Source organism: Drosophila arizonae, chromosome 3 (genome assembly GCF_054131065.1).
Source record: "Drosophila arizonae isolate 15081-1271.41 chromosome 3, UAZ_ARI_1.0, whole genome shotgun sequence".
Taxonomy (NCBI): Eukaryota; Metazoa; Arthropoda; class Insecta; order Diptera; family Drosophilidae; genus Drosophila; species Drosophila arizonae.
The window spans coordinates 15,776,468-15,788,059 of NC_142923.1; the positions used below are offsets into that span (position 1 = coordinate 15,776,468).

An 11,592-nucleotide genomic window follows, 5' to 3' on the forward strand; every position below is an offset into this window, starting at 1 on the left:
AACAGCGATACTGACTTGCATATTTACAATTGGTGTTCGTTAAATATGGCCATGAAACGATTACGGTTATACATTTTGGGACAGCAGACAGTTCATACGGTTCATACGGTTGCCATTGAACTGTTAACTTTGAGACAAGTTCTTAACGTACATGACATGAGCAACTGATATTTTAAATATATAATTTGTACCAAAAACAGATGAATTTTAAAACATTTATATTCTATACTTCTATAGGCTCCGATTTTATTGTTTTGATTTTTTTTAGTTTTCCTACAGCTACGTCAGGATCTGCGGCCTGCTTACGCTTTGATGCCTTTTTCTTTTTCGGCGACTCCTCAGCCTCTATGTTTGTCTCCACTTTAATTAGCTCTACGAGAGCATCAAGCTCTACATTTGCTTCTGGAGCTGTATTTACCTCCTCGTTCTCCTCAAATTTTATGACATTGTTCTGTGAAAGGGATATATACAGTCAAGTTAAGGTCGTCAAGAATGTATTGTATTTGGACTTACATGTGACTCGGACTCTTCGAGCAATAATTCGCCCTCGATATATGGCATGGCGCTACCTATATTGAAGTCCTTGATTCGAAACTTAATTTCCTGATCCATGACAATGTCATTTCTGTTTTGTTTCTTATTCGTAAATCGTATGGTTGTGTTGAACACTCGGTAGATAATAACGCTGATTTGATGCTTGGATATGTGCCGCACAACGCCATGGAGCACCGCACCAGCAACTGGCCTGAACACATAGAAATCGGCATTAATTAGCAAATGCAGAGTGGGATCATCGGCGCGTAACGCTGCCGTTTGACCCAAAACCTTAATGTTCTTGATCCCAAGCACTATTCCATTCACATTGCTATCGTATATGCCCACTTTGGTGCGGATGAGCAGCTCGTGCAACGCATGCTTAAAGTTACCCATGCCGTAAGGACCCATGGCCAGGTGCAGGTCTGTTTTGATGCAGCGCACGCATGATTCCGGGTTGGCGGCATACTGTTGCAGCTCTTTCGTCGTAAATTTTATGTATTTCTGGAGTATTTTGGCCATTCTGTTTATCTATTGCTTGGAGCACTTGCAACCACATGAGTTTTTGCTGTTCCTCAATGGCACTTTGTCAACCCTAAAACGCTAACTATCGTACTCAGCGTAATCAACTGTGGCGCATCTCTATGCAATAAATTTATCGATAGCTGTACACATCGAAGCATCATCTATTTTAGGGGTTGTTATGTTCAAAAACAGGAAATGATCGGGAACGTGGTAGAACAATGCAAATGGTATATGTATGTTTCTAGGTGGAATAAACTAGATTGTCACAGCTGGAACATTCTAATAGGTTGTAGAACAATTAAAACAAAAGATATATGTATATGCGATTTTAATGGGATAGCATTCGTTTTATTCGCGAATGAAAATGATTTCTTAAATATTTTCGCTTTCAATATAACATAATAAATAGTTTAATACGAAAACAATACATACTATTTTACAGGTATAATTCGATATATACATAAATATTGTTTCCTTTTTTTTTTACAAAAGAAAAAATTAAAATTTAAGGCAATACCTTATGGCGCGCCTTTTTTATTCAAGAAAATTCACTGAGTTGAGAAATATAGATTTATATATGTATACCATTCATCCGGTGTTTTCTTTTGCTGATAGATTAGGAACAGACCTCGAACGATCACGAGGCATGAGATTTGCAAATTGATATTAGCAACAACTTACAACTACGATTACATGCTTAAAATTAACAAGAATGTGAGCTTAGTTCACGTTGAAGTGCGGAAGAGTTTAGTGCCGGCGTTTTGTATTAGATTGATTTCAATAGTCAAACATTTGTGATGACATTCTTATTTCGATCGGCCAGATTATGAAATTTACCATGCGATCCAAACGGCGTACGCATGCGTCTCGTAAAGGAGCGCAGGCAACGTTGGCCGTCCAATGGTTCCGGTGTATTAGAGGTAGCCAGAACAGAGACTACAAAAAATTATATTATAAATAATGAAAATCTTATATGTATATTTATGATAGAATATATTACCTTTCTGCTCCAGCATCTTAATTTGTTTCTTTGCCTCCCTCAATTTGTTCATCAGTATCTCGTTCTTACGCTTCTCCACAGTCAGCTCCAGACCAAGCTGCAATTTACTCTTTGAATCCACAGCACTCAGAATTCTATTGTCAAAAAGAAATCAAATTTAGAACATACTTCTAGTCAAACCTATATGTGACTAAACTTACGGGTGACTGTAGATGGACATGGAGCTGGGCCTCTCATTCGGCTCGGGATGCATCATTTGCGCGATGAGTTCATTAAAGTCCTTGCTCAACGCTGGTATGGCCGGCACCTCTCCGTTGCGTAACTTGTGCCACTCGGGCCCGTTCTTTGGCAATGGTCCGCCGCCAGCCACCTCGAAGAGCGTTATGCCCAGCGAGAAGATGTCCGCCTTGAACAGATTGCTGTAGTCCTCCTGCAGTATCTCCTTGGACAGGTAGCGGCAATCACCCTCCTCGACGTACGGCTCGTTCACGGACGTCACATGTCCTAAGTCACCAATTTTGTATGTTACAAGATTCTCAGAGCTGCGCAGCTCCTCGTACACGCTATCCATGCCGTCATCATCCTTGCTGACCTGCGGCTGTGTCTTGTGAGCGGTGGGATTCATGGTGGAGAATATGTTCTCTGGCTTGATGTCCATGTGCACCAAATCATTGGAATGTATATAACGCAGGCCCTCGATCACATGCATCAGCAAGATCTTAAGCTCGGATTCGCCCAAGCAATGCTCCTGGATTCGCGCATGCAGGCTGCCCCCATCACAAAATTCATTCTGTATCAACATATGATCGTCCTCCGCCCAGGCCGAATAGTAGCGCACCACATTGTCGTGCTTGCCGAGCACCGCATGCGCCCACACCTCGTTCAAGGCACGCTTTCTGAAAATGTGAAAAGTCGGAAATTAATAAATAGACTTCAAGAGAGCTTCTGAGTTACTTACTCGAATGAGCTGCCCGCAACGGGTTTCTTGCTCTTTTTAATGGCATAGATGCAACCATCAAGTCGATTCACACACTGAAAGACGACTCCGAATTCGCCCACGCCAATGACGCTAACCTGCATGAACTCGCGCTTGAAACGACTGATGTTTGTGTCGTGCAGAGCCAATCGCTTGGGTGCCTGTTGATGTATCTCGCGCATGCTGTCCAGGCCATTGGCATCCTGTGCGCCATCGTCCTCGCCGGCATCACTGAGCAGAAACTTTTGCATGGCGCTCAAATTGAGATTCTCGCGTCCGAACTGAGTGCGACAGCGCTTCTTGTTGTGCGCCAACAGACCTGTAATGAAGTAATAAACACGATATTTCATCTGATGTTCATATGTTATAAATTCATTTGTCACTCACTGTCTGGTGTGAAGGGATTCACATTGGCCGTGTCTTGGGGCTGCATCGTTCTGTGGTTGTGCAGCGGCAGCGAGCGCGGACGTTCTGTGACTTTGTAGACATCCTCACGTTTGACCGAATTCGCCGCAGCTGCAGCGGCTGATAGATGATTGCAGTTTGTTGTTGACTTCTGCAATATAGTCTTTGGCGTTGCTGGTGTGTTGAAAAGACGAAGTGCGCGCACTTTTTGGCATGGTGGCGACATGTCGTTGTCACGCGATACAGCATTTGGCTTCTTTTTTTGTTGCGGACTCTCCTGTCGATCCTTGTCAAAATCGTCGTCGGCGAAGCGCAATTTGCGTGGATTAAATATCAGTGGCGACGGAGAACGCGAACGCATCTCGACGCTAGAGTCGAGTTGCTCAAGCGATGTGTCTTCCGCACTGATGATGCTCGTTTCGTGCTTGGACAAGCGAAAGGCCATGGCCATTGCAATTCCAATTAATTGAAGACTTTGATCACACACTTCACCAAATTGCCGAACTAAATTTATTGTTGATTGCGTTTGTAGTTTGATCAATGTAAAAAAAATAAACAAAACAAAAACACAAAGCAGTATTAAGTGTAGGAATGCGAAGCGCAATTGATCTTATATCGATATGTGCGTCCATCGATGACATTTGCGGTCGGTGTCAATTCTTTGGCGTACGCTACAAAATATCGATATTATTATATCGATATAAACAGGCACAGAGTTTCTTTAAGAAGTTTCTTTCTGCATTCGAACTATTCTATTATCGATCGCAATGCAAAATCTTAAAAACTGTTTAAAGTTGAATGATCTAAATAGAGTTATTAGCTTAAAAATGATTTGTTCATGAGAAATTTGGGAAACAATACAATAAAAATCTCAATTTCAAAAGCTAATAAAATAATGCTTTCTATTGTGAAAAAATACAGTACAAACAAAGCAGTCTGACACATTTGGATTGGAAAACAACAGTTGTTTAAATGTTTAAAGCTTACAGCAAAAGGTGAACCGTTTGCCTTTTCCAAGACGTTTCAATCACCGGCAGCGGCCAAACTTCAAGTTGCTAGACTATTAGACTTATTGCCCAGATCGAGCTCCATGCGACAGCCGCCAAGATAATCGTACCAACTGAGGTATATTCGAGGAGAAATCACAAATCATTGAATTGGAGAAACGTTAAAAAAAAAAAGTAGCGCAAGTATACTAAAAGCTTTATACTAAGGCTTTGGATCATCCATTTTAGTCTGGCTTTTAGTCGTAGTGCAAGTCGCTCTCGTGGCGACCTTACTTATTCAAGGCTTAAGATAAGGTTCCATTCTTGCCAGGAAAAATATCCGATAACAGGGATTCTAAATATATATTGGAGAGGCGCTCATTGCTATTTCAGCTCATACGCAATTATGAAGGATCCTAAATTAACATGTTAATGGTTATATTTTAATGTTATATTATTTTTCATTTAAAAGCGTCAATCAATTCGTCTTTTAATACATTTTGCGTTTCCCGCCCGTATAATTGAAAATAAAACGAAGCCAAATTTTTTGGCATTTGATTTATTGATTGAATATTAATGTATTGTAGGTTCTATACGCACCTGTTACATACAAGATGCGCATTTCAAAAAAATCATACATTATTATTATAATACTTAACTATGACGTAATGTATGAGAAATCTGAATTGGTTTGCAATAATTTTGCTTAATTTAATGAATATTTAAAAACACCTTACAAACTTGAAGTGAGAATATCATTCGGGCATTGGGTCTGTCTGGCATTCAAGGTTAAAAGGGTTCGTTCGATCAATCTGATAAGTTTATATCATAAAATTGACATGAGGATAGAATTTCAATTGTCCGAAACGATTTATTGATTGATTTTCATATATTCCTACAAATTTAAGCTGCCACTTTAATTTAATTACGTGATTTCTCGTTTTCGAATACAAAAACATTCTTAGCCTGATATATGTTTCTATATATGTTTGCATGTATTTATGTATGTTTGTATGTATCTATGAAAAGCAAAAGATTTTCATTAATAATGAGGTGAATGACTAGATCGATGATACTAAAACTGTTTCGATCTGTAAATTTGATTTGTTTGTTCGATGAGCGTTTCAACGGGCATGAAAAAAATTGTTCTACCTGGCATTCTGTTAAAGTGGAAAAAATAGAGAAAGTTGGAGGGTGAAAAAGAGAGTATATGCTTAATTCTGGTGTATATTAGTCTATAGATTATATTCTAAGCTAAGAATGTGGGCAACTAAAATGATTGACTGCCTGACGAACAGATAGGTAATTGTAAATTTTTGGGGTGTTTTTTTTTAATTTTTTTTTTTTTTTTTGTGATTTTCTTCTTTTAATATTTTTGTGTTTGGTTGAAGGAATGAAAGGAGCAGCAGGTTGAGCCCTATTGTAAATGGCCAAAATCAGGTTCCTTGCAACGCTAGTCCCTGGACATGGAACGCGATACTGAGGAATCGCCGCGGCGGCGCGACGGCGAACCGCGACGCGGCGGTGATGGCGATCGCGAACCTCGATCTCTGTCGTCGTCATCATCATCGTATCGCCGCTTTACTGGCGGCGGCGAGTCCACCACTCCGCTGCCATTCCGATCCTGGTCACTATAACGTGATACCGAACCGTTCTCATCGCGACCATTCTCACGGGAGCGTCCAGAGCGACGGCCACCCGAACCAGCTGAACGGCTGCGTGAACGAGTTCCCGACTTCGAGCGAGTGCGACGGCGTCTCGATGTGCTGCGAGATCTGCTCATAGAGTTGCTTCTGCAATGAAAATTAAAGTCAAAGAGGAATTGAAATTACCTTTACAACATACTTTTAATTGTTTGAATATAATATAAATAATTGGAGCTAGCGAATATTTATTTCAAAATGCCTCTAACAGTCAGATAAAACATGGCAGACCACATAAAGTATATATAGTCCTGATCATATCATAGCTAAAACAAATCCTTATCAAATTTATTCCGATCCCAACCAGCACCACATTAGCAAAACTTTCACAAGATTTACATATAAATTTCATAAAATTTATTATCATCTTTAAACAAACACAAGCTAGATACAGTGTAGATCGCATGTGAGCCATTGTTTACCCATGTTTTTTGCCACCCTTCTTGTGATGCTTGTGACCGTGTTTCTTTTCGCCCTTCTTGCCGTGCTCCTCCTTCTCGTCGTAGCTGTCGCCGTATTTGTGCTCCTTTTTATATTTCTTGTGATCCTCGTCGTGGTGTCCCTTCTTGTAGTGACCCTCTTTCTTTTTGTGGCCCTTCTTCTTGCCACTTTCGTGCTTCTCGCCCTTCTTCTGCTCGCCATGATCCTCCTCGTGATGCTTGTGCTCCTTGCCGTATTTCTTGTGATGGCCGCCCTTGTGCTCATCGTCGTAGAACTTCTTCTCCTTGTAGTATTCGTCCTTGTTGAATTTTTTATGGTACTCCATCTCTTTGTGACCCTTCTTGTGCTTCTTCTTCTCGTGATGCTTGCCGCCCTTCTTGTGTGCTCCATGCTCATGCTTTTCTCCATACTCGTCCTTCTCATCATAGTGTTTCTTCTTCTTTTCACCCTTGTCACCATGATGATGCTCATGATCCTCCTCCTCGTGATGTTTCTTCTCCTCCTCGTCCCATTCTTTGTGCTCCTTGTGGCCATGTTCGCCTTTGTGCTCCTCATCGCCATATTTCTTCTTCTCATGCTTCTCGCCGCCCTCTTCCTCCTCGGAGGAGGCGGCCTCTTTCTTTTTGGCCGCTGCGAATGTCAGCAACAACCCCAAAACTAACAACACCTTCAACTGGCGCCTCATTCTGTCCAACTAAGCACAATCTTTCAGCATCTCTGGTGCTTTTATATCGAATGCCCCCATTGGGCTTCAGCCGATCGACCTCACCGCAAAATCCACAGACTCGAGTGATGCAAGACATCGTTGGCAGACCCAACTACTGATGTAAATTTTCTGCTTGAACGCGTATTCAAACACTTTTTTATGACTAATCGTCATCTGTTGCTCGTAATCGAACTGCTCCGTCACTTACAATGGGCCTTAGAGCTAACATTCCTTATATAAATTTAACTATAGTGTTCCAGACAAATGGAGGAGAGCTGAATAACCAGGCCAAGAGACATATGGATGGATGGACGAAGAAGAGCTATATGAATGCAGCTAATGGAGTCCATCGGATCATATTCTAATAAACTCTATTCTATATAAGCAAGAATATTTATATATTGGAAACTGTGCTTTAAAAAAAACTACGTTACAGTAGTTTTATTAAGATATCTGTATAGATGGCGATTGCTGATTGTATATGATACTCTATTGCAGATACAAATATTTAAACAAAATTTGTTAAACAAAATTTTAGTTTGATATTTATATAGCTATATTAATTTTAGTTAGATTAGTATTTCAGTAAAAAAAATGTAAATTTCATCTGCAAATAAAATTTGATTTTGTTTAAATACAAAATAAAGTCAGTTTGTTGTTCATTTATCTTGCATATTACATTTTTATTGCTAATGTAGATACACAACAAATAAGTGTATTCTTGGCTGTAAAACTATGGATTAACTGCTAAAAACTATATATGTACTTAAGCACTATATCAAAGCACCAGAATTGTTGCTTCTTATTCCTGATGTTTGGATTTCTTCTTCTTCTTTGCAGGCGTTGCTTCTTCAGCTTCTGCTGGAGACGCCTCAGCTGTTGCTTCGGGTGCTTCTTCGCCCTTTTGCTTCTTCTTCTTCTTCTTTTTCTTTTCAGATTTACTTTCTGTCCCATCAGCAGCAGCAGCAGGCGTTGCTGGCTTCTCCTCCTCCTCCTCCGCCTGCGGCTCCTGCTTGACGGGTGTTTCAATTTCTGAATGTTTGCGTTTCTTCACATGCAACGTGTTATCCGCCTCCGGCTGATAGGTAAATACCTCGCTAAAATGGCAAATGAGTAAAGTGAGCAAAAAATGCGAACAAATGCTTTAAGAGTTGCTCATCTCAACAATCTTGGAACAAGTTAAAAACTCAGTCAGACAGCCAAGGTTTTTCTACATTGTGAATTTCAGCAAATTGCGAAACCTTTTGTGATCATCATTTAGAGCTTTAACTTGGCCAAAACTGATGGCAATATCCGGGGAATATACTAACCTCTTGGCCTGATATTTCTCGAACTTTGCCCTTGCCTTGCCGGTGCCGGAAAGTTTCCGCAGATTTCCTTCCTCGAGCAGACGTAATCGCGACTCCAGCTTGACTTTGTGTGTAGCTCCCAGCTCAAATGACGCCTCCTCGCCGAATGCATCGACTCGTGTGGCCAGTGACGCCTTCGCCGCCAGAGAACGCGACATCTTGCCCTTGTTCTTCTGACTAGCTTGACCCACCAGTTGTGCATGATAGATGAGACCATATTTCGGCGTATCTTTCTTTGTTTTCAGGGCACGGAAGAGCGCCTTTTCAGCACCCAATATCTGAACCGTGGACGACGGATGCTTGGCTAGATTGATGAGCGAACCAGCATGCGCAATAAGACGGGCGCCAACAGTGTCGCCAACGAGTACCGTCAGATTGGGCGCCATTGCCATCATGCGAGCCTTTAGGTAGTCATAGAGATGAATGCGATAGTCGTTGATGGAAATGATCTCGTCACACAGACACTGTATGTTAAGCACATCCTCATCGCTGATCTCAGTGCCCATTGAAATTTCGGCTGCTTCTTTAACCTGCTGCTCCACATCTTCGGGCAGTATGTCAGACAAGTCGGCTGTCGCCATATTGTCCCTGGTGCCCACCAGTTTGATCGTCTTGACAAAAGCAATATTGTCGGTTATCAGTTTGCCCAGCTCTGGGAAGTGCCAGCCATACCATTCACGGGCGCGCATCATATAATTGTTAAGTTCTTTGTCCAGGTCATCCAGCAAACATTGCGCCTGCACAATCATCGTATCAATCTTGTCCGGCGAGAACTTCAGCTTGTAACGGGAGAGCGAATGGGCCAGACCCAGCGCCATAGCTGTCATTTCTCGCTTAGGCAGGCCACCCAGGAGACTATCCGCCTGCTGGCGTATGCAACGCATCAGTTCTTGCACGCCCGTATTGTAAACACACTGAACCGACAGCTTATCCTTGATGGCTGTGCCCAGTTTGGCATCCGCAACCAGGAGGGATGCCTGCACATCGTCGACGAGTAGCTTCTTCAGTGTCTTCTTTAGTGGCTTTGATACTTTGCCCTCTACGGCCGCAGTGGCCGCAGCAAGCGCTTCTGTGGTATCATTGAACTTTTCAAAATGCTTCAACTTCAGCAATTTGTTCGCCTTTTCAGGTGTCTCAAATTCCAAGTATAAATTATCGACCTGTTCGAGTTTCTTTTCGTCGAGCAGTTTAAAAATTGCGTAGCCCGCCGGCGTTTCATATAATACAAACATTTTGCACTTTCAGTGCAATAATTTAAGTTAAAAATTATTTTAGTCGCGCAGCAAACACGAACTTAACCTTCTTTAGTCTAACGCCGCGTGTAAAAGAAAAATCCAAAATGAGGCATGCAAACACGTGCGTCTGCACGCGCCCAGTGTTGCTCTTGCCGCACATATTACGATTGCCAACCTACACACACTATCGATAAGTTTCTGTTATCATACAAAACGCGTGTTGTCTAGAGTTATGAATAAATTTAACAATTTTCATTTACAAAATGTGTTTATAGTAACCACTTTACTTTACACATTATATAACTAGTTTAAAATTAAAATACTTCAGTTACATTAGTATTGAAAAGCATGTTACCACAATTCGATAAAGCGCGCCTTTTTCCAAATCAAAGTGTGTACGCACTGTTTTTTAAATCACCACCATGAAATTCACCATGCTCAAACAATTTTAAATTTGATATGCAGAGTCCATGCATATACATATGTATGTATGTGTGTATACGTATACAATACAAAATTATGAATGAAATTGTCCACTAACCTGCGTCGTTGTCTAGCCTTCCGCTCGCGGCAATGGCGCGCAAAATGACCACGCATGCCGCACTCATAGCACTTATCGTCGCTACGACCGCCGCCGCCTCCTCGGTCACGTCCTCCTCCAAAGCCACCACCTCCTCCGCTTCCACCGCCACCACCACCACCAGCACCGGAACGAGCGTATTTTCCTGTGGATAATTCTACGCGAGCTCTGCGGCCACACAACGTACGTCCATCCAAGCCACGCACCGCGTCAGCTGCATCTCGGGCACTTTCGAACTCAACAAATGCGAAACCTGGCGGATTTCGTGCAATCCAAACACTGCGCAAACTGCCATAGGCACCAAAGACATACTCTAAATCGTTCTTTCGTGCGTTATTGCCCAAATCGCCAACATACACTTTCCGGTCGCTAGGATGCCGCGACATTTTCTAGCTTGGGTTTGTTGGTGGGCGCTGTGAAAATCGCAAGCAGCGCAGTGTAGCGCAGAAAAAATCGATTCGAGTGCTAAACTTTCGTGTTTGTTGCCCTTGTCAAAAACACATTCGGTTAATCCAAATCTTGATTGCTTATCATCACTTTATGTAAATATCTGTGACTTTCTGTTATTTAGGCACTATATTTATTTCGGCACAAAACTTTTTGCCGACTCGCAAAATGGTTGGGTGAGTGAACCAAACAGTGATGTTCACAAAACGAAGCACTAGTTCAAAAGTTCCTTTTTGTGAGGAGCAAAAAAAAATGTAAACAATAATTGAACTAGCGAAGAATTAGTGTGACCATACTTATATATAATTGTTTCTAGTGAGGTGAATTTCTTCACTATCGATACTTTAAGGCCGGTCAATGTTATTCTTTCTTCTTTCCCGATATTTTTAAAGCTATTAAATTTACATTTTATAACATACGATATATATTCTCATTAACAATAATAGATAATTTAGGTTTAAAATTATATGGTACGACTTAAATGAACGTTTACCATATTAACACAAGTCAGGGCTACAAGAACAACTTGCAGGCAGTAAACAGTTTCAATGGCCATTCAAAAGAATTAAAACGTTTAACTACTTAACATTAATGAGAGGGAGAGCTCTGATTAAATAAATATTGTTTGAGTTTTGAAAATCAATATGAAGTTGCACCCCTGACGCTTAGATTGATAAATATATAATGCAACCGTGAGTTGCCGAT

At 41.3% G+C, this 11,592-nt stretch overlaps 4 protein-coding genes across 4 annotated transcripts; all 4 read right to left on the reverse strand.

The window, feature by feature from the left end:
- Nucleotides 1-165: 165 nt before the first annotated feature.
- Polr1F (RNA polymerase I subunit F) lies at nt 166-1,145 on the reverse strand. Its single transcript, XM_018001320.2, has 2 exons — nt 514-1,145; nt 166-451 (listed from the first exon to the last, which is right to left on the reverse strand). Exons 1-2 carry the CDS (start codon nt 1,054-1,056, stop codon nt 224-226), a joined length of 771 nt encoding a protein of 256 aa, XP_017856809.1. The 5' UTR covers nt 1,057-1,145; the 3' UTR covers nt 166-223.
- Nucleotides 1,146-1,453: 308 nt separating this feature from the next.
- Wee1 (Wee1 kinase) lies at nt 1,454-4,321 on the reverse strand. Its single transcript, XM_018002884.2, has 5 exons — nt 3,423-4,321; nt 3,018-3,354; nt 2,260-2,955; nt 2,060-2,193; nt 1,454-1,995 (listed from the first exon to the last, which is right to left on the reverse strand). Exons 1-5 carry the CDS (start codon nt 3,889-3,891, stop codon nt 1,844-1,846), a joined length of 1,788 nt encoding a protein of 595 aa, XP_017858373.1. The 5' UTR covers nt 3,892-4,321; the 3' UTR covers nt 1,454-1,843.
- Nucleotides 4,322-5,359: 1,038 nt separating this feature from the next.
- x16 (x16 splicing factor) lies at nt 5,360-11,115 on the reverse strand. Its single transcript, XM_018002888.2, has 2 exons — nt 10,402-11,115; nt 5,360-6,219 (listed from the first exon to the last, which is right to left on the reverse strand). Exons 1-2 carry the CDS (start codon nt 10,824-10,826, stop codon nt 5,880-5,882), a joined length of 765 nt encoding a protein of 254 aa, XP_017858377.1. The 5' UTR covers nt 10,827-11,115; the 3' UTR covers nt 5,360-5,879.
- Nucleotides 7,928-10,023, reverse strand: nop5 (nop5 ribonucleoprotein). Its single transcript, XM_089464055.1, has 2 exons — nt 8,587-10,023; nt 7,928-8,373 (listed from the first exon to the last, which is right to left on the reverse strand). The coding sequence occupies exons 1-2, from the start codon at nt 9,855-9,857 to the stop codon at nt 8,079-8,081; spliced, it is 1,566 nt and encodes a 521-aa protein (XP_089320181.1). The 5' UTR covers nt 9,858-10,023; the 3' UTR covers nt 7,928-8,078.
- Nucleotides 11,116-11,592: the final 477 nt, after the last annotated feature.

What these genes read in the sequence shown, in the direction of transcription:
- x16 (XM_018002888.2), bottom strand. Translation starts at nt 10,826, where the DNA reads ATGTCGCGGCATCCTAGCGACCGGAAAGTGTATGTTGGCGATTTGGGC. An exon ending in AAGGCTAGACAACGACGCAG is followed by an intron (nt 6,220 to 10,401) that starts GTTAGTGGACAA and finishes TTTTCATTGCAG; the next exon opens with AAGCAACTCTATGAGCAGAT.
- Wee1 (XM_018002884.2), bottom strand. Translation starts at nt 3,891, where the DNA reads ATGGCCATGGCCTTTCGCTTGTCCAAGCACGAAACGAGCATCATCAGT. An exon ending in GTTGCGGGCAGCTCATTCGA is followed by an intron (nt 2,956 to 3,017) that starts GTAAGTAACTCA and finishes TCACATTTTCAG; the next exon opens with AAAGCGTGCCTTGAACGAGG. An exon ending in TAAGATGCTGGAGCAGAAAG is followed by an intron (nt 1,996 to 2,059) that starts GTAATATATTCT and finishes AATTTTTTGTAG; the next exon opens with TCTCTGTTCTGGCTACCTCT.
- nop5 (XM_089464055.1), bottom strand. Translation starts at nt 9,857, where the DNA reads ATGTTTGTATTATATGAAACGCCGGCGGGCTACGCAATTTTTAAACTG. An exon ending in GAGAAATATCAGGCCAAGAG is followed by an intron (nt 8,374 to 8,586) that starts GTTAGTATATTC and finishes TTGCCATTTTAG; the next exon opens with CGAGGTATTTACCTATCAGC.
- Polr1F (XM_018001320.2), bottom strand. Translation starts at nt 1,056, where the DNA reads ATGGCCAAAATACTCCAGAAATACATAAAATTTACGACGAAAGAGCTG. An exon ending in TCGAAGAGTCCGAGTCACAT is followed by an intron (nt 452 to 513) that starts GTAAGTCCAAAT and finishes TCCCTTTCACAG; the next exon opens with AACAATGTCATAAAATTTGA.